The sequence below is a fragment of the Melopsittacus undulatus genome, chromosome 3 (assembly GCF_012275295.1).
Source record: "Melopsittacus undulatus isolate bMelUnd1 chromosome 3, bMelUnd1.mat.Z, whole genome shotgun sequence".
In the NCBI taxonomy this organism is placed as follows: Eukaryota; Metazoa; Chordata; class Aves; order Psittaciformes; family Psittaculidae; genus Melopsittacus; species Melopsittacus undulatus.
The window spans coordinates 13,941,087-13,966,616 of record NC_047529.1 but is presented as its reverse complement, the minus strand read 5'-3'; the positions used below and the strand labels follow the sequence as shown (position 1 = coordinate 13,966,616).

The window sequence follows — 25,530 nt, the reverse complement described above, 5'->3', positions numbered from 1 at the left end:
CTTCCTGGAATACTGCAGGAGATGCTCCTGTGCAGGCCTGGGACCATGGGATGTTGCTCTCATAGTTAGAATGCCCTGACCTGCTCCTGTCATGCAACCAATCACATGTTGAACCTCATGCTCAGCATCTGCCCAACTTCACAGTGGAAATAAACCCCCCCTGCCACATAACGCTGCAGAAGTCGGATTGCCACGGGTGGTGAAAGCACTCGTATTCACTGTGCACACAGCCCCTTTGCAGCATCGCCTTGGGTGTATGTGAGCGGGAAAGGGGTAAGCAAGATTTTGGGTACGTGTGAAGGTGCAAGTGCCTGTATGTGCTCATGGTGCGTACAGTGTGCTGGTGTGTGCTTGTCCACTCTGTAAGGCTCCTCTGGGACATGGGAAGTATTAGGAGGGGTGTGAGGGCACAGGGCACATTTGCCCTTAACCCCCAGTAAGGCAGTGGTCATGCAAAGATGCGTGTGTGAGTGAGAGCGTGTGTGTGCACAGCACAGGGTGCGTGTGCATGGGTTGCAGGGCAGAGAGGGAAGGTGCATGCCAGCACACATTTGCATCGTTCTGTGCTCATGTAAGTATGCATATATATAAATATATGTGTATTTAGTAACCTCAAGGCATTTCTCTCCTGGTGCTTTTCCAACCTTCCTGCAGCAAGCTGCTCCACAGATCATCCCTATGACCCCCCCACCCCATATCTCTAAGGCTCTCCTTTGACACCTTTGTTTGATGCATTTTAGCACCTTTCACACCCGTGTGCATGGCTACAGGCACACGTGCTCTGTTCAGCAGCAGCAGAAGGGCCTGGAAAGAATGTTGGGGTAGGGCTGGGGCATTCTTGCAACCCTTTCCTCCTTGAAACTTTGGTGGGGGACAGCAGCCATAAGACAGCATGTCCCCAAAGCAGAGCCATGCATGTGTGTGCATGTGTGCTGTGTGCATGTGCTCTGTGTGTGTAAGCTTGTGGGTGCATTTGCACGTGTGTGTGCATGTGTCTGTGCTGTGCACAAGCACACATAAGCTCATGTGTGGAAGTATCTGTGCTGTGCCCATGCCCTCACACATGTGTGTCCACGCACAAGCCATGTGCATGCATTTACATGTGTGCTCCAGGCTCCTAGCAATCACAATGCTCCCCAGCTCCTACTTTCATGCAAAGAAAGAAACCAATGAGGGCTTTATGGGCTCACAACACCTGCCTTCCCCTCCTCTGGCTCAGGATTAGTCCATCCTACCAACCCAGCAAGGGCAAAGAGGGAGGCAGAACACTTGGGAGGCAGGAGAGCTGCTGGCATACACGCACATGTATGCACAGAGCAGCCCAAGGTTTCTAAGAAGCTTCCCAGTGTGGTTTTGGCTGCAGGATGCTCCGTAGCAGCCTTGGTTGTTCTCAGGTTGATGGCTGCAGTATCAGAGTCAGGCAAAGGAGATCCACAGGGATGCTGGCTGGTCATTGGAAGTGATTTATGGGAATGTGAGGAACTCCACAGGATTTGCACGTAATTGCAGGTACAAAGGAGAGGAGCTGGCCCATGATTCCCAGCCTTTGGCCACCACAGAACATGAGCTTGGGTTATTTCTCCATGTGCTGCCTGCACTGGGCTGCTTTTCCCCTTGGCAAGGAAGCTGTGGTTGTCTCTACACCCTGACTTTGGAAAGATTTTATGGAGCAGCTTTGGTCACCTATCCCATCACCAGCCCCATGATGACTTTTCCCAAGGTCTTTCCTTGCCAGCTGTCCCCTCTCAGGGTGGCCTCGGGCACATCGCTCGGTGGCTTTCCCCATTGTGACCCTCCATGGGCAAAGCCGATGCCTGGTGTGTGCCTGAGGACGGGCGATAGGTGATGCTGAGATGTTCTCCCTGCAGCAATGCAGGTGACAAGCAGGGACTTGCAGAAAGGACCAAAACAATGTCACTGTCCCTATGGAGGAGAGCACACTGCAGCTGAAGGGGGAACAGTCCAGCAGTGAGATTGATTAACAGGGGGCAATGAGTAGGGGAAAGATGCCTTCAGTGCCTGGAAGATGCTCAGCTCCATCAGGGTCTCTCTGAGCACAGTAGGTTCCTGCTCCTCGGAACATCCCCCCAGTGCCACCACTAGCACTAGGTGGCTGTGAGCCTGGGGTTCTGGAGCCCTTCGTGTGTGCAAGTCTGCTTTCACCCTCCCCTTGCTCCAGCAGTTTTAATTCAAACCAAATGACTGCTCAGCTTCTCCTCCATGGAAATGAGGGCTGAGCTGCCAGGCCGGTCCTGCGCCAGCCCACAGCATCGCTCCAGCCGAAGCTCCACCACAGCTGACAGAACAATGGGGTTTATCTGTTTTTCTTTAGGAAGAAAAAGGAAAATCTCATTATTTGCATAGGTTTGGGTTTGAGTTCCCTCTCCGGGCTGAATTGGAGACACAGTGTTAAGGCAAGGCAGAGGGAGGAGATGATATTCCCCTGCCTGGATCATCTTTCTGGGGTGCACCAAAGTGTACAGCAGGATGGTGGGGTCTGGGATGGGGCTTTACTGGTTCTATTGGGCTTGCTGGGGAAGGGATTGCTGGAGCAGCACTAGGAGCAAACTTCCCCCAGACTTCCAGGTTCCTTCTCTGAATCCCATTCTGGGGCTCTGGAAGCATGTGCGAGGCCAGGAGGGGTTTGGGATGGGTGATCAGGAGCTCTCTGCCACCAGGAATGCAGAGGCAAGGGGTGAAGGATGCTCATGAGCTGTGGTAGGTTTCCTCCCTTGGGAAGAGCCCTGGCAGCCCTTATGTGCAGGCTGAGGATGCTCCTGGGCCAGAGTGGGTTTCCTCCATTGGGAAGAGCCCTGGCAGCCCTTGGAAGTGGATTCTCCTGAGCCAGGGTGTGTTTCCTCCCTCTGGAAGAGTCCTGGCAGCCCTGGGATGTAGATCCTCCTGAGTGGGGTGGGTTTCCTCCCTTGGGAAGAGCCCTGGCAGCCGCGGGATGCGGGACGTGCTGATTGGAGGCTGACAGCAAACCTCACCCAGCACCCTGGAGACCTGCCGAGCCAGCCTCATGGTCCTCATTAGAGAGCAAGGGGCTGAGCTCAGGTCCAAGACCAGCGGCCAGGAGGGAAACCTGATTGTTAAAATTAAACCTCAGTGGGGGGAGAAGTGGTTTTTAAGGCCTGTTTTTAGCAAGGGGAAGCGGATGCTGTTAACAGCCAGTCCTCTGACCAAAGGCAAACACAAGCTGGACGAAGCCACGAGGCAGAGTTTCATAGCATCATGACCCATCTGGCAAAGCTCAGAGCTGCTCTGTAGCCCTGAGCTGCTGGAGGCCTTTGTTGTCCTTTCTGAGCAAGGCACCTCCTCCATCCTTTCAGCAACAAACATCCTCCAAACACAGAGGAAACCACGGGGCCAAAGAGGGGCTGATGGGATGAACCTGTTGAGATTTGAGGTGCTCCAAGCACCAAGGAACAGGGGACATCCAAGCACTTCTTGGGAGGCAATGGGGTTGCAGCTCTCAGGAAGGTCCCGCCTCCATAGAGTGGTTTCTGATGCCCTGCTCCTCTCCATCCCTTGCAGTCTCCAGACCGCAGACTTCCCCTGAGGACCTGAAGGCACTGATGGGGAACGTCAACCGCCTCAATGAGAGCTTTCGGGACATGCAGCTGAAGCTGCTGCAGCTACCTCTGAAGGGGGACGTGCTGGATCACATCTGGAGGCTCCAGGACCTCTTGCAGAACCACTCAGACTCCTTGTTCCTCATGACGGGGTCACTGCAGAAGCTGGAAGGGCTTCTCTGGAACCTGCAGACCCAGGCCAGCCAAACCGACAAGGCAGTGTCTAACCTCTGGGACAGCTTGACCCAGCAGAGCGATGCAGCTCAGCAGGAGATGTACAAGCTCTCCGTGGAAGGCAACAGCAGCCGGCTGCTGCTGCAGCACCACGACCACCTCCTGAGCCACCTGGGCAGCAGGGTGGAGAGCCTGAGCGACCAGGTAACGACCATGAGCGGCACCGTGGACACCATGAATAGGACCTTCTCCTACGACGTGAACATCCACCATACCCGCATCAAGGACCTGCAGGTGCTGATCAGCAATGCCACTGAAGATGCGCGGCAGATGCGCCTCATCCACATAGCCATGGAGGAGCAGCTGAAGCACGAGCTGGCCATCCTCAACAACGTGACGGAGGACCTGCGTCTCAAGGACTGGGAGCACTCCATCGCACTGAAGAACATCTCCGTGATACGGGGTAAGACGGGCACCTCTTGTAAGCAGGTCACTTGCTGGTATGTGAAGGTGTTGTGAGGAAAGGGGTGTCCTCTGTGCTCTGGGTGGTGGTGGAAATGGTCCCTGTGTCATGGGGGTGACCTGTGGGGATGTCTCAGGTACTCTTTGGTGTATCAAATGTACCAGGCACCATGTTCAGGTGTCTGCGGTGTTCAGGTGTCTCCATCACCATGGACTCTCCAAATGCTCCTCCAGGCATGTTAGGAAGAAAGGTTCCAACATTCCTCAAAAAATGCCAGGAAAAACTGCTAGGTTCCTGCTTATCATACAGGTGAAGACCAAGCACAACAGATACAGTGGGTTTTCTGCCCTGCTTCATCCTTCAGTGATCAAGAAGAATGCTGCCCACTGGTACCTTCAGTCATCATCAGACACACAATTCACTTCACCATACACCCCCTTTGCTCCGTTTTCCCCTTCCCATCTTCTCCTCCTTTAACATCCTCAGCTCCTCCCAGATCATGGAATCATAGAACCATAGAAGTGTTTGGGTTGGCAGAGACCTTAAAGCTCATCCAGTTCCACCCCCTGCCACAGGCAGGGACACCTTTCACTAGACCAGGTTGCTCCAAGCCCCATCCAACCTGGCCTTGAACACTGCCAGGGATGGGGCAGCCACAGCTTCTCTGGGCAACCTGTGCCAGGGCCTCAGCACCCTCATCATAGTGAAAGAACCAACCCCTCCCTGCTCACTCTGGGCTCTCGACTCCAGTTTTGCTGAACCACTTTTTTCTTCTGTATTTACATGTGTGTCTTGGTAATCCCTGCTCAGCCTGCTACGCATCTACTCCCTTCTTCTTAATGATCTGAAAAGTCCAGGCATTTGTCATACTGTTATCCCATGAGTGCAGCTGCATGGCCAGGGTTAAACATCTGCTTGGACATTTCTTCCTCTCTGATGTCAGGAATTCCCATCTGTTTCAGATCTTACTGCCTTGCTGATGTGGGATCATAGAACAACAGAATGATTTGGGTTGGAAGGGACCTTAAAGCTCATCCAGTTCCGACCCCTGCCACAGGCAGGGACACCTTCCACTAGACCAGGTTGCTCCAAGTCCTGTCCAACCTGGCCTTGAACACTGCCAGGGATGGGGCAGCCACAGCTTCTCTGGGCACCCTGTGCCAGGGCCTCAGCACCCTCACAGGGAAGATTTTTTCCCTAATATTTAATCTACCCTCTTTCAGAAGGGGATCGCACACTCCCCACCATCCCACAGCACTGGATCCTCTAGGACAGCCCAGCTCCAAGGGGACCAGCCCAGGTGGAGATGCCTGCACTGGAGAAACCCACGTCTGCTGCTGTGGACCTCCTCTGATGTCCTGATGTGACTGGGGAGCAGAAAGAGAAAGGTCCCTCTGTGCTGCAGCAATGGAGCTGGGTCTTTTTTTTCAAGGATCTTAAAGGCTGGAATAGGAGCAGAAGCAAAGGCAGGTGCACTCCTTGAGAGCAGCTTGGCTTCTTGGGATGACGGGGAAGGGAAAGGGAGCAGGACAAACTCACACAGGACACATCTGTGGCTGTTCAATGCCATGACCTGATCAGAGCCCCAGAGAATGAACAAGCCATAAGACAGACTAAAATCCATGAAGAAACCCCAGTGCAAGCTCCTGGGGGCAGAGCAAGAGGATGGGTGCAGTTGCTGTCCCACTTTTAGGCTGCTGGTTTGCACCTGCAGAGATGCAATGGGCTTGTGCTTCCAGCTGAAACAGCAGATGGGGGAGGACGGGGCTGATGCCAAGGCACTTGCTCCCTCTGGCCATGTGCTGAGCCGAGAGGGGACAGATGTGGTTTGAATCGCAGCAGTTATACCTCCCTGTCCAGGCCAACCACCACCCTTGGGCACCAGCAGCACACTGGGGTCACTTTCCTGGTCCTTGGGGGGATGTTGGCTCCCTGTGTCTGGTTCAGGGCTGCTGGGACCATGTTGCACCCACTGTTTTGAGGTTTCCATAGCTGCCCCGTCACCCCCCATGCTCTCTCTTCCTCCTCTTGCCAGGGGGAGGATGTCACCCTCTCTTGGATGAAGTCACCAAGGAAGGGGACCGTCACAGAGCCCAACACGCTTGTGCCATGTTAATCCAATTAATATAAGCAGAAAGTGAAACAAATCCCCTCCCAATGGGCCAGCACCTGATTTATCGGCCACTGCCCTGACACATTCCTGGCATCCCCAGCTTCCATCTCTCCCCATCCCTCCTCTTTCCTTGCTTTCTGTAGGCAGATATTGGTCATGGATAATTTTAGGAGCCTTGTACCCAGCTGGCTTTACCCTGGCTCCAAATGCTCTTGGGTTAATTCGCCATGGTCCCAGCTGGATTTGCACCAGCAGAGCCAGTCCCTGGCAATGCAGGGATGTCTGCTTGGGGTGTATTTTCCTTTCCCCAAGACCTTGGCTACCCCAGGCTCTGGCTTTTGATGCTGTTTGCTGGTGATGGCAGCTTGGGGAGGTCCCCAGGCTTGTCTCCAGCAGTTGACCATGCCAAGCAGCTTGTGTGTCTCAGAGAGGGCTTGGCCTTGCACTGCAGAGGGGCTCTGGGTCTTAAATAATGTTGTCAGCAGGAGGGAGGATGCCCAGGATCCATCACCCGCCTGGATCCGCTTGTACAGCTCCCTGGGTGGGATGTGCTGGCTCGCAGCAGGTCTGGCAGGACGATTCCAATGGTCCCGTCCGGCTGTCAGGTCTGCGCACGTCATGAAAGTCCTCATCCTGATGGGTTTGGAGGGCTTTCCTCCTGGGCTGGTGCAGCCCAGCCCTGTGCAGGCAGGAGGGTGAAGCAGGGGTACAGCTGGGCTGATGTTTCCTGAGGGCAAAGCTCCATGAGTGTGGGGTGGGGACCAGCCTGGCACAGTGTCTGCAGTGCTGCTCAGCCTCTCCCAGCCACCCCTCCCAGTGCTCCTCCATCCCAGCTGCTCCCTGTGTCCCTCCCACCAGCTCTCCCTGGGGATGGGACCATCTCTGCTCATGGAGCTGCATGGATGCAGCAAAGAGGTGGTGTTCTGGTGGCTGATGGACCACAGGTCTCACTACTGTGAGCCCTGAAGGATGAATGCCAAAACTTAGAAGGCAGCAAACAGGATCAAATTGATCTGCCCATCCCAAGCCCCATTTCTAACCCAGGCATTAGGGAAAAGGAATACGGGACATACCTCCTCCCTGGCTGCATTCTTCCAACCTCCAGCTCTCGCAGAGCAGCTGAGGTTGTCAGCTTTCCATGGTCATCCTCCATGAAACTTAGTTCCTTTTTAGCCTGTCCATACCTTTGACCTCTCCAGTGTCCCATGGGATGGTTTTCAGAGATGGCAGAAGAGAGGAGGCTGAGCTGAGCTGAGCTGAGCTGAGCTGAGCAGAAGCGAAGAGAGAAGAGAAGAGAAGAGAAGAGAAGAGAAGAGAAGAGAAGAGAAGAGAAGAGAAGAGAAGAGAAGAGAAGAGAAGAGAAGAGAAGAGAAGAGAAGAGAAGAGAAGAGAAGAGAAGAGAAGAGAAGAGAAGAGAAGAGAAGAGAAGAGAAGAGAAGGGAAGAGAAGAGGAGATGATGGTGGCAGAGGGCTGGGGAGGCTGCACTGTAGCAGCTGATTTGAACAAGAAAGGGTAGCTCAAACCCCAATCCCACTGGGAGGTGCCCTGAGCAGGCAGCTCCCGTGTCCCTCCCAGGGTTAACAGACCCGAGGTGGGGCTCTGGTGTGGGTTATTTCCCAGTGTGCTATAAAGCCAGAGCAGATGGAAACTGTCAGAGCTGTCCCTGCACAGGGGACCTCAGCTGAGCCGTGTTGGAGCTGGAGTGGGGGAAGCAAGGCATTCTGTGTGAGCAGTAGCTTTGCTCCAGTTCCATCTGTGTGGAAGCTCTTCCCTTTGGGGAGGATGCTTGGGGGAAAGTCAGGGTGATGAAAGGGGAGCCCTTTCCTCAGTGGCTCCCACTGCAGAGGTGTCCAGGGTTGCTTTTAGTTTTGCTCGTGGGGGGAAGCATGTGTTTTGTTTAAGCAAGTGGTTTTCAGCAGCTCAACCTTTGCTGTGCTGGGGTGCAGGATGCGAGGGAAGAATTTGACCTGAACCCAGGATCGCATCTGGGTCATGCAGAGTTTTCACTGCTCATCCTGGGACACCTGGGGATATGGTGATAGAAAACACCCTTTGCCTTGACACTCCCTCTGCTATCCATCAAAATCACCATTACCTCTATGAAGCCATGGATCTGTGATGGGTTCTGCTTCTGGTAATGCCCTGTGGGCTGAAATTATTGGTACTGGCATATTTGCATTCTTTCCTTCTGCATTATCCACTGTTCCTTTATTTCAGAAGGGGATGGGTGATACAGGGTGGCATAAATACAGCCACATTATCATTTCCCATCCCTGGCAGTGTTCAAGGCCAGGTTGGATGGGGCTTGGAGCAACCTGGTCTGGCAGAACGTGTCCTGCCCATGGCAGGGGCTGGAACTGGATGGGCTTTAAGGTCCCTTCCAACCCAAACTATTCTGTGATTTTATGATCCCACATCAGCAAAGCAGTAAGATCTGAAACAGATGGGAATTCCTGACATCACAGTGCACCCCTCACCTGGTTCCTGTCCTGTGCCCTCTGTGGAGTAGCTCTTGAAAGATGCTGGACCTTCTCTGTCACAGAGCATCCTGTGTCCCTCATCCAGGGTCAGACAGTGTCCCTCCTGCACGTGGTTCCTCTTGTTCCCACCCAAAAATGTCTCCTTATTGTACTCAGCTCTCTGGGATGTCCATTGTTCTTTGTATCCTTTTGTTTTGCCAGCTAAGAAGAGGAGACGTGCCCCCAGGGTTGTGGATCCATCCCCATGTTGTAGGGAATCACACTGGGAAGAGAAAACCCAGGGCAAGCTAATGCAGCATTTCCCCATAGTCCTTTCCCAGCCCCAGACCCTCTCCGCTAGGGAGGTTTCCTGAGCTTGCTGTGCTTCATCTTCTCAGGAACCCACTAACTCCTGCATAATATTTGCAGATCCTAAATACTCATCCATTAGGACTCTTAAACATCCTCCCTCTTCCTCTCCTGATCCTTTTGCCTTACCACATCGCCTGCAGCCCTGGCTGGTTGCTGGATTTCTGTGCGGGTGGGAGGTTATGGCTTTTGGGGTTTCTTAGGAAAACAGTCTTAACAGTTTTCAATTATCAGCGTGGCTTGGTGGAACAAAGGGCGAATGACCCCTCCTGGCCTCTCTCTGCCCTATTTTCTGTCATCCCAGGAGTCTTCTTTCATTTTATTTTATTCTGTTCAAATTCCTTCTTCCAATTGATTTAGCCCATAATTGTTTTCAGCTTTGTGGACTTGGCCCCTTGCAGGCTGAGGCATGTAACTCTGATACTGGGTTGGACTTTCTGCTCACTGAGGAGAGTTTACACTGCAAAGCAGTCACTGAGGACCGGTTCCTGACGAGATCAGGGATGCAAATCCTCTCCTAAAGGTTCATCTCGGCATTCCCGAAATGCATTTCTTCTTCTTTCTTTTGTTTTTTTTGACATTGTTTCATTGGAGATGTAACAACTTTTTGGTCAAAAGGGAATTCCAGGAGACTGAGTCATGCTCAAGGTAGAACCATAGGAGCAGCAAGGTGAATGGAGTCATGCTTGGCCTTTAAAATCCATAGGTCATGGAAGAAAGGCTGCTGCAAGCCCCCTCACTGCCACTCTGCTCATGTCTAGAGAGATCTGTGTTTATTCAAGGTCCCTGGGCCTGATAGATGATAATGGCAGGTGAAGAGTGGGTGGTGCACACACTCATGCATCTGCTGCATGGTGATGTGCAATGGCTGCATGAGTATTTGTGTTGCAGGGCCACCAGGACCCAAAGGAGACCAAGGCAATGAAGGGATGGAGGGTGAACCTGGTCTTCCCGGCCTGCCTGGACTGCGAGGTAAGGAACAACACATCCATCACCCTGCAAACCTTCACCCAAAGTCCACGGAGTCATAGAATCATAGAACCACAGAGTGGTTTGGGTTGGAAGGGACCTCAAAGCTCATCCAGTTCCAACCTCCTGCCATGGCCAGGGACACCTTCCACTGGAGCAGGCTGCTCCAAGCCCCATCCAACCTGGTCTTGAACACTGTCAGGGATGGGGCAGCCACAGCTTCTCTGGGCACCCTGGGACTTTGCTGGCTACACACAAGTCTTGAAAAGCAAAAGGATTAACCTGTTCCTGTGCTGGCCCATCTCCTCCCAGTCTTCAGGGACAAAAGTCTCTCTCATCCCCCATCTGCCCCGGGGATAGAGCTGCAGGGGTCCATCACTTGCAGGCTGATGCCCCTGTATCCTTTGACACAGGCACCCAGCCCAGGTTTGCACAGGACCTGGCCACCACCCCGGGCTCTCTCACACCAAGCACTTACAAGGTGCCAGGGCTGGCCCCACTGCCTGCACCCCCTGGCAGCACATGGGGACCCGGCACTGGAGTCCTTGGCAGAGAGGACTCAGGCACCGGCTGCAGCTCTGAGGCTTTTCATAGGACACATTTTTCAATGTCAAAAATTCCATTTCCTGCCCCCTTCTTAATTCCAACCATTGTTTTTGAGAGAATTCAATTAAAACAAAACCAGCAGAAGACAGCCCCCAACCTGAGAAACGGGCTTGGGCCCGTTTCTAATTTTAAGCCAAACCTAGAAATACTTTGCATTCCAGAGCCAAGGATGGCACAGAGGTGATGGAGGATCCTCTTTGGTCAGGACTTCCTGTCCCCAGGAGGCTCTTTTCTATTGAGGTGACTGGATCCATCCAGCATGAACCTCCCTCTCCATCCAAGAGGGTGTCCAGCCCTGGCTTCACCTTGACTGAAGACATGACCCACGTAGGACTGTTGGTGTCAGAGTCAGGCTCTGTGCATCCGAGCTGCTGGTCCTGGGCTGGGCTTAAAACCTCCTATTTTGGCACCCAGTGGGAGGCAGGACCAGCCAAGTTAGGCAGAGCCAGCCTGGAAACAGGACTGCTCTCTGCAAGCCCTCCTCAGCGCTGGCTGCAGCGCTCGTTTCACCAACAGCTATATTCTTTTGTGTTGACAGATTCATGGCTGTTTTTCTTGGGTGTAACAAGCATCAGAAATTCATTGTCTGGCTGCTTTCCTTTTCTGGGTTGTGTTTTTTGTTTGAGCAGAAAAACAAAACAGCCTCTGGAGGGTTCACCTTTGGGAAGAGTTGCTCAAAGTGCCACTATTTTTAGGCCTTTCTCTGTCTCCCTTCCTCTGCTGTGGTCACAGCACCAGCCCTTTGCATAGGGGAAGCTCAGGTTCAGGTGCAGCCAGGCATGTAAAGCATCCCTGGTGCATCCCTTTTTGCACAGTGAATCTGTCATCCTGCCTCTGCACCAGTGCCTCTACCTAAGTACAAAGGTAGGTCCTGACTTGCAGCAGCATTCCCCCTGGAAAGGAGGAGACGTGTTGGCTGGATGCAGCAGGGAGAGAATTAAACCCCAGACCATGTCCATTGGAGCTGGTGCCCAAATTCTGCCTGGCAGCTTTTTCTCCTCTTAAACCAGAGGAAAATATTGACTTAAGTCTGGAAAAGCCCAGCTCTGGAGGGGCAGGAGGAGCAGTGCCAAAGGGATCCAGGGCTCCCTCCACACGGGAAGAGGAGAGCAGCAGCACTGTGCCTGGCAGGGGACTGAGCTTGGGTGGTGGAGGAGCTTCTCCCCCAAAGAGCTTTGGATCTGACCCAAACTCATGCTCAGGCTGAATCCCTGCTGGGCTGACGTGGTGGGACCACCCCCAGGTCCCACCAGAGCCCATCACCAGCACAGAAATCCCTCCCTCCACTTCCCCTTGCTGGCCTGCATGGCTGGGGCTTGGATGTGTCCCCTACAAAGGGAGCCCAAGCTCCCAGATTGAAGCCCCTATTTCCCACCTCCTGGGTGCTCAGATAAGGGGTTTCAATCCAAACTCTTCTCTGATAAATAGCAAACCTACCTGGTGAGTGTGTATGGCTGTGAGGGACCTGCAGCTCACGCTGGGTACATCATGTCTCCCTGGGGTATCTGCTCCATCCTAGCTCCTTGTTCTTCCTTGCTGGTCTCCAGCTTTGGAGCCCAGTTAACTTAATCTGAGCCTTAAGATGCTCAGAGCTGCATCAGCACCAGCCTGTACCTGGGTTAAACCTGTCCTGTATCTAAGGAAGGTGCAGAGGGAAACACTCTCAGGTGTCTTCTGATGACCCCTGACTCCAGGAAAAGAGCCAGAGACTGACTGCCAGGCAGGCAGGATGTGTTTGTGTATGTGCACATCTGGTTTGTGCGGATCTCTAATGCAACAGGGTCATTTTGCATCTTTGTCTCCATCTCCAGGGCTGCCAGGGGAGAGAGGACCACCAGGACCACGTGGCTTGAAAGGGGACCAAGGAGACCTTGGCCCTCCAGGTCCAGTGGGGATGCGGGGATTCAAAGGTAAGGACGAGCCTCTGTGCATGCTCGTGGCTGGCTCGTGGGGTCTGGTTGGATTCATTGGGGTGCAGACTGGCTCTGGAGACTATTGGCTTGGAGGGAGAGGGTCAAAACAGCTGGGTTTGTCATTCTCCTGCCATGCAATGGGGCTTGGCACAGCAATGCTGCCTGCACTGAGCCCTCACCAGAGCCCCATGAGGACCTGCCGGGCTGCTCTCCCACACTTGGCTCCAGGATAGCTTTAGGAATAGCCTTGTGTTTGTTTTCTGGTGACCTTTTCTGGCTTGCTGTGGTTTTGCAGCATCTCACCACACCCTGGATGAGAGCTGTGGGTGTAGGAAGTGGCCACGCACCTTTTTAGCAGGACAGATCTGCCCCACGAGTCCTTCTCAAAGACATTCCATGCTGCAGCCTAGGACAGGATGGATAAACCCAAAACATGCTCTTTCTGCCTCAAAATGCCTTGTGGGCAGGGGGAGGCAGGAAACCCAGCCCAAGGAAAGGACACCACCCTGGGCAGAGCTGCCCTGCCTGCAGCCTGCCCTGGTCTCCAGTGGACAAAGTGATGTATTCTGCTCACCTCATGCTTTTGGGTCATGTTGATCCACACTGGCCACCACGACCTGGGGCCATGGCCATCCAGGACTGGGAAATGCCCAAGGTCCTGCAGGCAGCACTCCAGGCAAGGAGCAGGTGTTGCTGAAGGTCCTGTGCAAGCTCTTGGTTCCATGTAGTTTGTTCCTTAGGTGAATTGCACATGTGAAAGCTGGAGGAAAATGTCCTGGCAAGAGCTGGTGTCCAATTTTCCTGTATATCCTCACCCTGGTCATTGCCAGGGTCAGGGGTTAGGGAGGGATCCCTTTGTCCTGTCCGGTGGTGCATCCTTCACATGCTTCACAGTGGTGGACATCTCCTTCCTATACCTTGCATGCCACCAGAAAGCCCCCTGTAGTGTAGGCATAGGAGCATTTCTTCCATCCCTTCTCCACCTCGTGGTGTCTTTAGGAGAAGACCTTTCCTGGGGACATGACATCCACTTCCCACTGCCAGTGCCTTCCAGTGCAGCCCTGGTCCAGGTAGAAAGGAGATGCAGGAGATAAGATGCTCCCAGTGGCCTCTTTCTGTAGCAAGGGAGCAAAGCAGAGCTCTCAGAGCTGCAGTCTCCTGCAGGACTGGCACCCATCTGGTCCTCTTTGCCTTGAGCCATCACTGCTGTGATCACCCGCTCTACTGACATGATGGCTCTGTTCATCCCACTGCCCTCCCAGGCATCACAATGTGGGCACAAGCTGACCTTCTGGAGCCTGTTAGCTGCTGGAGATGGCTCTGGAGGCCCTGTGGCTGGTTAGGGGATACTTACACAGTGCTGGGTAGTCTTAAAGAATGCCATTGGGTGCTATTTCTGTCACCCCATCCCATCTAACTGGAAGGGCAGGGTTTCTGGGCAGATGTGGCTGGGATAAGTCTCCATCCTCCCACCAAGGCAGAGACTGCCAGTGGGAACAGAGCAAAAATAAAGAAACCAGGATTTAGTGCTTGTTTTCCAGCACTATCTCTTGAGTTTTGGAGGTAACTAGCTTGCAGGATTACAATATGGTGTTGTGGGGGTACAGGACTTTATCTGAAGTGAAAATGCCTGCTCTGATGCTTCAGGAGCTCAAACTAACCCCTGGATACATCCAGGCGCAAGCCTTGCAATGATGTGAGTGCTGCAGGGACCGGTGCTAACACAAGGCAGACATCGGCACTGAGATGTTCCTGGCAGCACATCAAAGGCTGAGGTTTGCCAACCAAAACCACAACATGCTTCGGGACCGCAGTTTCCTTCCCTTCTCTGGCGCAGAGGAAAGTGGGCTTTTCTCACCAGCAGTGCCAAGCACTCATTAGACAAGCAAAGTATCCCAAGGAGCCTGTCCCATTGAACTGGGCTTCAGTGGAGGACCAAGCCCTGACGCCAGATTTGTTCTGCAGATTGCATCCCTGGGGAATGTGTCCCTTCCGGAGGGAGGAGCTTATTGAGCTCCTGCATCCTGTTTCCCCCCTCATGAGAGATGTTGATAGTTGATACGCTGGGTCAGTGCTGAGATGTGTTAGCAGACCCCATGGTGGCATCACAGCTCCAGCAAGGGGCTCTCTGGAGACACAGCAATGAGGAGGAAGCCTTTTTCCAGTGCTTACCAGGCCAGAGGGTGGTGGAGACCACCCCAGCACAGCCCCTGCCTTCAGGGGAGAGCCATGGCTATGGTGCAGCAGTAAAAGCATCAATGCCTACAAGCTTGGTGACCCTTCCCCAGTGTGTGCAGTTCTGGTGTCTTCAGCATAAAAAGGACATGGAACTGTTGGAACAAGTCCAGAGGAGGCCACGAGGATGATCAGGGGACTGGAGCACCTCCCATATGGAGATAGGCTGAGAAAGTTGGGGCTGTTCAGCCTGGAGAATAGAAGGCTGTGTGGAGACCTCATAGCAGCCTTCCAGTATCTGAAGGCCAGGTTGGACAGGGCTTTGTGCAACCTGATCTAGTATGAGGTTGGAACTACGAGATCCTAAGGTCATTTTCAACCCAAACCATTCTATGATCTCAATCCTCTCTTGCCCAAGGGGATGAAGCACTTGTTCTTGGGAGTCGAAGGGTCTTTGCCATGTGGTGCACTGCTTCTGGCTATCACCCTTTCACTGGTATAGAGTAATCCTTGCATCTGAGAAGGACTCTTGGCTTGAAGAAGGTTAAGTTGCCTCAAGGCCTTGATGCACCCACTTCATTGTGCATGTCTTGGAAGCCTTGGCTTGGGTATGCCTGAAATGTGGCAAAGCCATCAGGCATTCCTCCTGGGAGTGTAGACCCACTCCAGTTCCCACCACAGCCCATCACCAGCAGAGGGTCCCTCCCTCTACCTCCCCTTGCTGCATGGCTGGAGGTGACCTCCAGGTCTTGGATGTGTCCCCTATGAAGGGACCCCCTCATCCCGCCTCCCAGAGGTCAGGGGTGCTCAGATAAGGGGGTTTCATCCAACCCCATTTCCAATAAATATCAAACCGCGCTGGCAGCAAGTGCTGAATTTCTATGGTTTATGGGATTCTCTAAAATTTATAGGAAACAGACACAGCCAGGCAATGCTCCAAACCCAGGATTTAAGTAAAGGCCTGTTTTTCTGCAGCACTAGTCTTACACTTCTATAATGACTTTCTTCTGAGCACAGGAGAACTATTGCTTCCCCAGGAAATGCAGCCTAGTGTGGGGCATGGGGCATCTGGGGCGGATGAGCCTCCTCAGCAAAAGCCCTGGATCAAGGGACAGCTTTTCCTCTCTACAGAGTCCCAGAGTTTTCCCTTATTGTTGGTATTTTCCTGTCCTTGATGCATTTTCCCTCAAAACTACCCCAGTGGAGTATTATTTTCCTCATTTCCAAATGGGGAAAATTATTCTGGAAAGTGAGTAGACATCAGTCTTCTTCACTCTTCCATGGAGAACACGTTAGGGAGGAAACAACAGTAAATGAGCCAAGGTAGGCAAGGTAGGGATTGCTAATTTATAGATAAAGTCAGGGCAATACGAGAAATTCCCTTCCCAAACACCATGTGCAGGCATGGAAGAGGAACTGGCCATGTTGCAGAACACATTCCTACCTGTGAAGATGGGACTTTGGCAGCTTCTCCTGGTGCTTGCACTGTGTCAGGACATAAATGATCTCAGCATTGCACATGGCGCTGCTCTCATTGTCCCCTCCAGCAGCTCCCATCACACTGACTCCTTCTCCATTCAGAACCCAGTTCTGCTCCTCAAGAGCCCTGGAACCATCTTTCACAGCTAACCCGAACCCTAAGCTGAGTCCATCTACTGCTTTTTGGAGATCCACATGCACTTTGTTGCCCCTGCATCAGGGCTTGCTGGTGAGCAGCACCTGGCCTTGAAGATGTGCTGTGGGGCATCTCACTCTGTCTATGCCCGGAGCCCCTGGCTTTCCCCATGGCATTCCTGGCTGCTGGAGTGGTCTCAGCACTGGTCCTGCTGCCTTCTGCCCACTGTGTCTCTTCATTGAATCATAGAGTGGTTTGAATTGGAAGGCACCTTAAAGACTATCTAACCCCATCCTCTGCCACGAGCAGAGACACCTTCCACTAGACCAGGTTGCTCAAAGTCCTGTCCTTTAACATTTCCAGGGATGAAGCATTCCCCACCTTTATGGGCAGCATGTTCCTCTTGCTGCAGTGCAGTAGGTTCCATTTGTGCCAATATTATTTGGCCTTGGCCTTTTTCTTACAGGTCTCTAACCACTTCTGACCGCTGAGGTCTCCCATCCTGTCTCTCAGAGTATTTCCTTCCCCTGCAGCATGTCTAACTTGTTGCTGTCAGGTCCCTGAGATAAGCAACAATACAGCAGTTATTCACTCGAGGAGTCTCAGCCCACAGTGTTTCTACCCAGTGCCTGACCCTCAAGCTCCACCTTTCCACCTTCACCTCTCTCCATCATTCCTATAGGATACAGCCTGTATCCTGCAGGAAAAGCGCTCCTGCTCTGGAAGAGCCAGAATTTGGGGCACAAACACATAATAACTGTTGCTTTCCAGCCCCTTATTTTCTCGAGGCCGGGGAAGGAAGGTGCTGGAGAGCATGGGCTGCTCCCATCACGTGCTGGCGAGCAGCATCTCTGGCCATGGTCCCGCTGCTCGGGGGGCTGCTGTCATCTGGTTCCCATCAGCGGGGCAGGCTGCAGGCAGCTTTTCTCCATCCGACACAGCTGCGGCTGCCCAGGGGAGCAATCTTGCTTTCCCAGAGCCTCCAAGTTAAAGGGCAAGAATTTCCTGCACGCCTTTTTTTTCCTTTTCCCTTCTTAATATTTTATTTTATAAGACATTTCTGAGCGTGTGTGTGCGCTGTTTGTTGTTCTTACAGAGACAAAAGGAAAGGCTATGTTGAAGTGGGGCCGTGTCTCAGGGCTGGGGCTCACCCAGAGCATCACTGCCCGGAGCAGCCTAGAGCATTCCCTGATCCCTCTGCAGTCTCAGGGCAAAGCCAGGACCAGCAAAGCCAAACGCACAGCTCCACTCAGGACAGTGTTTTCAGTGGTGCACACCATGGGGTAACACAGCGGCTGCCTGACAGGAGCAAAGCTGGAGCGTGAGGAGGGTTTAAGGGAGGTGGTGGGATGCAGGCAGAGGCAGCCCATGCTTGGAAAGCCAAGCCATGACACAGATAATTACTGAGCTCATTATTTTCATATGGAAATAGGCGTGTTGTTGAAGGCAGCCTGTTTATCCAGCTGGTCTGAACCCTCCAGCATCACTGCTTCTCGATGGATACAGGGTTTGGGTTCAGCAAATCTGCTCGCAAGGAGGTACCAGCTGGGTGTAGGAAGGGTCGATGCTCCATTGAGGCTGTGGGAAGCCGTATCCTTGTTAAAGAGCCCTGCAAAATGCAGCTTTTTTTAGCCCCAGATAGGGATTTTCAGACCCCAAATGCAGTGTTTGCTTTCCTTTAGTGCTGCTCTGCTGTCACTCTGCAGCCAGGGCTTGGCTGTTTGGGTGAAGGGGTAGCAGAGTGGGTGGGATGGGAACACCAGCAGGGACATGCACCCCAAGAGGAGTTGTGGGGGTGACGGGCATCCTCCCATTCTTACCCTGTGCACAAAGCAGGGGGTGGGTGTATTGCACAGCTTCATTACCAAACAGGGGGTACCCAGAGCAAGGGTCCCACACAGATGCAGAGGGAAAGAGCCATATTGGACATGAAATACAAAGACACTGAGCCCATAGGGGATGAACCCTGCATGAAGCCATGTTTTCCCAGGGATTGATTGGTTTTTCCTTTAAGAAGAAAGATCCCAGAAGAGGCTGGGGGTGTGGGTAGATGGGTTCCATTGCCATGCAGCACATCTGAGGGGCTGACAAGTCATTTTGCTGCTTCATGACTCAATTTCCCCAAACTGATAAAGCCCTCCAAGAGCTACAGCATTACCTAAGAGCAGGCATCCACTTAAAGTCTGCTTCTAGCAAGATCTATGCCTCATGCTCTTTCTTTTCGCAGGTGACCGAGGCCCAAAGGGAGAAAAGGGGGACCGAGGCAGTATCAGCAGCATGGGTAAGCTCTTGCTCATGGCCATCTCCCTGGTGCTCCAGGCATGGTTTTGGGGGTGTTTGTGGGGTTTGGAGTCTGTTGGGGAGATACCTGCTGCAAAGCAGGCAGGAAGGCAGTGGTCACTGCCAGGAGGAGGCTGCTGAGCCCTGTGCTTGGGTTTTCCTGCCTGGGCAAAGAGGAGCCAGAGCCAGCAGCAGGTGGGAGGGATGTCGCAGTGAGGATGCTCAAGGTAGGCAAGGGGGAAGCACCTTGGTTGCAGTGGGCATGCTGAGACCCCAGCCAAGCTGATGGAGTTGGACTGACAATGCCCAAAGCTGGCTGGGAATTTTCACTGGCAGGCACAAACAGGATCAAGGTCAGGGCTAAGCTCACTCACCCATAGCGGCAAATAGCATCCTCACTATCCTAGGGAGAGCCTAGAGCTGGCAGTGAGAGGAGCAGAGATCCATAAGGACATATCTCTTCCACCACTGCCACATGGCAGAATTGGCTCCAGGAAGTGGTTTTCCAGGGCTTCAAGATGGAAACACCCATTTGGGCCACACTGTGAGGCTGTGTGGCACCAACCACAGCTGTGTTATTGCTTTGGGATTCACTCTGGGGCCAAGAGCTGCACTTGCACACCAATCCCCAGCACGGGTCTTCGGGGTTGGCAAGCTAAGGAATAGCTGGGAATGAGCCTGGGGCTGGATCCTGCCCATCCTCTGCTCTGCTGTGACTATGGCCTGCAGGGAGCTCATCCCTGAGACCTCTGGGGTTACTGATGGTTTCCTCCAAGCTTTGGACATCCCTCCTGCCACCCAAAAGCATCCTTCCCACATCAGGCACCCATGCACGGGCTCTAGGTCTCTGCCACCAGCCACAGCATCACCCGAAGGTGCCAAGCAGAGTAAGGATGCAGCAGGTTTAGAAGAGGAGCAGCAGGAGAGGCAGCTGGGGAGCAGGAAGCACCAAGGTGGGATGCATGATCCCACCAGCAAGGACCAAGGACCCCAGCCCCCTCCAGTCACTGCTTGGTGGGCAAGTGCAGCTGGTTCCCATCGGCAAAGTATGGATGATTCCTGTTGTACCCTACATCTACCCCTTGGAAACCTGATGTTTGCATCCATATTGCCAAACCAAAGGGAGAGGAGCAGGGCAGGGACAGTGAGAGAGGGCGGCAGAGAGCCCAGGGAATCAGGGGCAGATGGTCTCCATTACCAGGGAGGAGATGATATCTCAGCCCAGCTGCAGAGAATCAGGCCCTTGTTTTCTTGGCCATTGGGAGTTATTTCTCCTCTTTAGCTCTTCCTTTCTTGTTTTGCTGGTTTTGGAGGCTGGGCAGGGAGGAGGTCGAGGGTTTTGGAAGTAATTGCTGCAGCAAAAGAAATGAACATGCACAAGATGATGCTGTTGGGGATTGTTGGAGAGGGAAGGGGCCAGGGAGCTGCTCTGGGGTGGACAGGGCCAGGCCACATCACAGGCAGGGAGCTGATGCAGGATGGGATGCTCACATCCTGCTCTGGACCTGCAGCCTGGGAGGGCCTGATCCTGGATAACCTTCTGCAACACAAGATGGACAACCCACTCTGGTCCCCGGGCATCTCCCAAGGGCTATTCCAGCCTGCTGGGGCCAGGAACCAAGCACAGCCCCAAGCTGCAGCTTTTGCAGTGTCCCCCAAGCTCATGAGCATCAAAACAGCCCCGGCCTGGGGATGTCACAGGCAACTGGCACTGGTTTGGGAGGAGACTTCTGGGGCTTATTAGTTTTTATTAGCTCGCTAAGTGAGGCTTGTTGTGGGCTAAGTGGAAAGGTTGAGGCCAGGACTCGTGGCTGAGCTCTGTGCTTTTATTAGCAGCCCTCACCCTGTTGATTAATGGGAACATCCCAGTCCTGCCTGGATCTGTGCCTTGATTGCACATCTCCTCCCCTCCTCGAGGAAGCAGGAGTCATCTTCCAGCACGCACGGGCTCTGAGGAGCATCCAGAAAAGACCTGGGGTGAGGACAGGCTTGCAGGGGGAGGAATGAAGACTTGGGGATAACCAGCTGGCTTGGGCTGGAGATATGGAGCTGGACAGGATGAGCAGTCAGCTGATGCTGGATATAGAGAGCTGGTCTTGGATCAACAGTCACCTGCCTATTCCCCAGGGAATGTGGGCAGCTCTGGAGGCAGAGGTGATGGTTTTACAGAGAGGATTATGCCTGCTGAGGGGCTCCATGCCCTATTTAGCTATTGCTTTCCACAGCCATCACAGACACCCAGGGAAGGATCCCCTTCTCTGGGATGCTCAAAGAGGGACAATGGTTCCAAAGCCAAGTCATTTCCTGGGGCAGGGAGAGCAGGAAGGCCCAGACACCTCCCATATGGCACAATACTGGTGGCTGGGGTCACTGAACACGTGGAGCCAGGAAGGTGACACTGCCATGGCTCACCACATTGACCCAAGTGGTGGAGGAAAAATGCTGAGCCCTGGGTCTCCCTGGCCAAGACCTTGGGTTTCCCTGGCTCTAACCCTCCACTAGCTCACCCGGAGCAGGGAGGTTGGGCTGGCTCCCTAGCAGGAGACACTGGTGTTGGACTTGGTGCAAACTTGGTTTGGCAGGAGCAGCTCCCCTGGCAGCATCCAGAGCTGTGGTGCATGTGTTCAACTCAGAAGAGTCACTTCATCCAACCCTCAGATGACACCATCCCTGGGGTCAGCCAAGGCAGCTGCCTTGGTGCCTGGGAGGAGACACCCATCCCAAACAGCAGGGGCTGGTGGAAGGACACAGCCAGCAGCATCCCAAAAGCCCCTCTGCTGAGATGTGATGTCTATGGCAGGGCTGTGGACCATATCAGTGAGATGGTTCAGGAACAGCATGAGATGTTTCCTGGCTCCTCGGTGAACCCGATGTTCTGCCCATATCCAGCAAAACATGCTCAGGGTTTCCAGATCCTTTCTTGAGCCTGACCCTGAGCAGGTCCTGGAAATGGGAGATCAGCCAGTGCCGAAGCCATGCAAGAACTGTGCTTTCTGGAGGTCATTGGAAGAGGTGGCCCTGATCCCACTGGGAGCAAGCCAGGGAAAACCCAGAGCCTGAAACATGTAGGTCCCAGCCAACTGGCAATGCCAAAACCCATTGGATCTCTGTGCAGCAGGTCCCAAACACTGATCTGGTCTCTAAACATCCCCTTAACCCTTCACCTCCCAGCCCTGAGCGCCTGGGACCCTTTTTCACCCACTTTGGCCAGCCCCATGGTCACCACTGTGGTTGGCCAAGGTGCCTGAAGAGACCTGAGCCAAGTGTGACTGCCTGCAGCATCCCACCACTGTGAAGTTAAAGCAGAGGGTGGATCAATGTCAGGTTTTACCCAGCTCTTCACAGCTCCCCCTGCAATGTTCACCTCTTGGTGAGGTGGAGACCTTTTGGGTTCATCGCCTGAGAACCTGCCACGGTCCCTGTGCTGGCAGAATCACAGACGAGGTTTTGGTGCCTCTTATATTGCTGGGACTTTGGTGGTGGCTGTGGTTGAGGAGGGTTTGGTAGCGTTGGAGCCCCTGACACCCTCTCCACAGAGATGAGCATGGGATGTAGAGGATGGTCATGAAGGAGGAGGCCTCTGTCTGCCTGGGAATGCCCCCAAACCCCATTTATCTTCGCATTTGAGAAGCAATGTCATCGAGCACTTCCAGTGGGAATGTGTGTTTTGACTGGGGAAAAGAAAACCAAATCCAAGCCCTGGCTTTGGGAAAATGTCTTTAAATTTAAATCTCTGAACATCTGCAGAACAACCTTGTTTGGGGGAGCCCAGCTCCACCCTCAGCTGCTGCCCCAGCCCTTGGTGAGTCACAGAGCAAGCCCAGCTGCCTGACAGCAATTTTCTCCATTCGACCCCTTTCTCATCCCAAATAACAGGGTGTGTGCCATGTTCTTTGCTGGGTTTCTTTGGCTGAGGGTGGAGGAAGAGCCACAGTGGTTTGGTTTTGGTGCTGAGCTCCTCAGTCATTCTCCTGTCAGATAAACCATCTCCCCATCCTTCTCCCTGGCTGAAGGATGGAGGGATGCTCGTCTCACCTAGCAGGAGGGTGGTGACAGAGGGAGGAAGGCTCAGCAGCCACATGAAGGCAACTGGGAGCAGAGGGAGCAGTGCCACAGTGGTGGGGAGGAGTACAAGCCATGTCCCCCCACTCCAGTGCAGCATTTCAGACCAATGTGAACATCCCCTCATCATTCCCTCAAGCATAATGTCAGGGTCCACCCGGGCAGCATGGACTTGGGCTGGGGTTCTGTCTCCAGGATGGAAGAGCTTCCTCATCCCTCACCATCCCCTTTCACAGTCCCTTTTGGAATCTCTCTGTGCCCTGGGTTTCCTGGCATCTCCCTCCTCCCATCGGTTGCTTAGATGTCTCTTTGCAAGCCTGAGCTGTCTCCATGTGGACCTTGATGGCTTCAGGATTGATCCTTGCTCAGGACCTGCCCTCCCTGCAGCACTTTAAGGCTGCCAACAGCTTTCCCACCTTGGCAAGACCATTGCAAGGCTCATCCCTCTTGAACCAAACCCTGGTTTTCGTGGGACCCCTTCAGCACGGTGTCCAATAGGGGTGCTGTGTCCCCAGGTCTCCTGGAGGTGCATCATCCCATCTGCGTGCACCATGGAGAGGGCACAGGGGTGGTTCCAAGGCAGGTGAGATGCCACCATGCCCCCTGTGACCTCCCTCTCTGCTTCCAGCAGCAGCCGCTGAGGAGGGGATGATCCGGCTGGTGAACGGCTCCGGCTCCCATGAGGGACGGGTGGAAGTCTTCTACGACCGGCGCTGGGGCACAGTGTGTGATGATGGCTGGGACAAGAAGGATGGAGACGTGGTGTGCCGGATGCTGGGCTTCCGAGGCGCCGAGGAGGTGTACCGCATGGCCCGGTTCGGCCAAGGTAAGACCCACCTCTCCCCCAACATAGATACCAGGGGCCAGCCTATACGTAAACCAGAGATCCTTCCAGAATGACCCTTGAGGCATCCAGCAGGTCCTCTACAAGCAGGACACGGGCTGTGGTGGTGCAGACAGCTCCAGTCTGGTTTATTCAGTACTGGGAGTCTGCAAACACTGTGGCATTGGCTTGTGGGACCACGTGCAAGGAGAATGATCAGGGGACTGGAGCACCACCCGTATGAAGATAGGCTGAGAAAGTTGGGGCTGTTCTGCCTGGAGAAGGATGTGTGGAGACCTCATATCAGCCTTCCAGTATCTGAAGGGGGCCTACAGGGATGCTGGAGAGGGATTCTTCATTAGGGACTGTAGTGATAGGACAAGGGGTAATGGGTTGAAACTTAAACAGCAGAGGTTTAGACTGGATATAAGGAAGAAATTCATTACTGTTAGGGTGGTGAGGTACTGGAATGGGTTGCCCAGGGAGGTTGTGAATGCTCCATCCCTGGCAGTGTTCAAGGCCAGGTTGGACAGTGCCTTGGGTGATATGGTTTAGTGTGAGGTGTCCCTGCCCATGGCAGGGGGGTTGGAACTAGATGATCTTAAGGTCCTTTCCAACCCTAACTGTTCTATGATTCTATGACATTGCCCAGAGAAGTGGTAAATGCCCCATCCCTGGCAATGTTCAAGGACAGGACTTGGAGCACCCTGTTGTAGTGGAAGGTGTCCCTGCCTGTGGCAGCAGGGTGGAACTGGATGAGCTTTGAGGTCCCTTCCAACCCAAACCGTTCTGTAATTCTGTGATTGCTGGTGCTGCTCTGGCTGCCTCTGCACACTCTGCCCCATGCTGACTCAGCACCACAGAACCATCCCCGGGGCTGTTGTTTTTGAAGGAAGCTTCAGCCTTTTCATCCGGGTGTGACTGTTGAGAGCTGCTTTCTCTCCAGAACAACAACCAAATAAAAACATTTAAAAGCAGAGGGGAAATACCAGGAATGCTCTGGCGGGTGGAGGGGTGGCCTTTGGCCCCAGACTGTTGGGTCAGGGTGTTTCACCCAGGTCAGATCCCCTTCCACATACGCCTTTTAATCCCTTGAGTTGCCTTCTTTCCAGCTGCTCAGGGCTGCCAAGGAGACAATGGATACCAAAAGCAGGTAGCCACCACGGCCATCAGCTAGTCGTGACCATGCTGGTTGATCAGACCTGTTCTGTTTCTGTGAGAGCAGCTGGACCCCTCCAAGAGCTGGTGTCCTTCACACCAGCCTTGGCAGACCCCAGAGCTTGTTTCACCATGGCCTACACATGTACCTCAGCACCCTCACAGGGAACAACTTCTGCCTCAGAGCTCATCTCAATCTCCCCTCTGTCAGGTTTAAGCCATTCCCCCTTGTCCTGTCCCTACAGGCCCTTGTCCAAAGCCCCACTCCAGATTTCTTGTTGGCCCCTTCAGGCACTGGAAGCTGCTCTAAGGTCTCCCTGGAGCCTTCTCTTCCCCAGACTGAACAAGCCCATCTCTCTCAGCCTGTCGCCATAGGATTTCTTCTCTGTGAGGGGGGTGAGTGCCCCATCCCAGAGGCAGTGACCCCAGCACAGAGCAGTGGTGATGGAGAATCGGGATGTGTCAGGACATTTCATGCTGACAGAGGAGGAAAACTGGGATGCAAAGCATAAAATTATGAATCAATATTTATTCCTGCATATGGGGTGTCCCAGCTGAACCCAGGCACCCAGAGGTGGTTGTAAATGGTGTTGTGTTGTTCTCCCTTTTCAGTGCTCAGGTACAGCACGACTGGGATAAAGGCCTACACACATGTCTCTGATTGGTAATCACAGGAAAACCTTGCAAAGCAGCTCTATTTTTGCAGCATTTTTGATGCTTGTCCATTGATCCACACATCCCCAGAGCTGATCTTTCCTGAGTTCCTGGCCTCCAA

At 53.5% G+C, this 25,530-nt stretch overlaps 1 protein-coding gene across 2 annotated transcripts in view; it reads left to right on the top strand.

The window, feature by feature from the left end:
• Window positions 1-25,530, top strand: part of SCARA5 (scavenger receptor class A member 5) — a 35,399-nt gene that overhangs the window by 9,270 nt on the left and 599 nt on the right. Inside the window, exons 4-8 of one of the 2 annotated variants that reach the window (XM_034060815.1) lie at window positions 3,538-4,212; window positions 10,046-10,126; window positions 12,541-12,639; window positions 18,660-18,713; window positions 23,406-23,600. In XM_034060815.1, coding sequence (XP_033916706.1) covers window positions 3,538-4,212; window positions 10,046-10,126; window positions 12,541-12,639; window positions 18,660-18,713; window positions 23,406-23,600 — 1,104 coding nt within the window. Of the gene's footprint in view, window positions 1-3,537; window positions 4,213-10,045; window positions 10,127-12,540; window positions 12,640-18,659; window positions 18,714-23,402; window positions 23,601-25,530 lie in introns of both variants that reach the window. The other variant, XM_034060814.1, reaches the window with a different exon arrangement.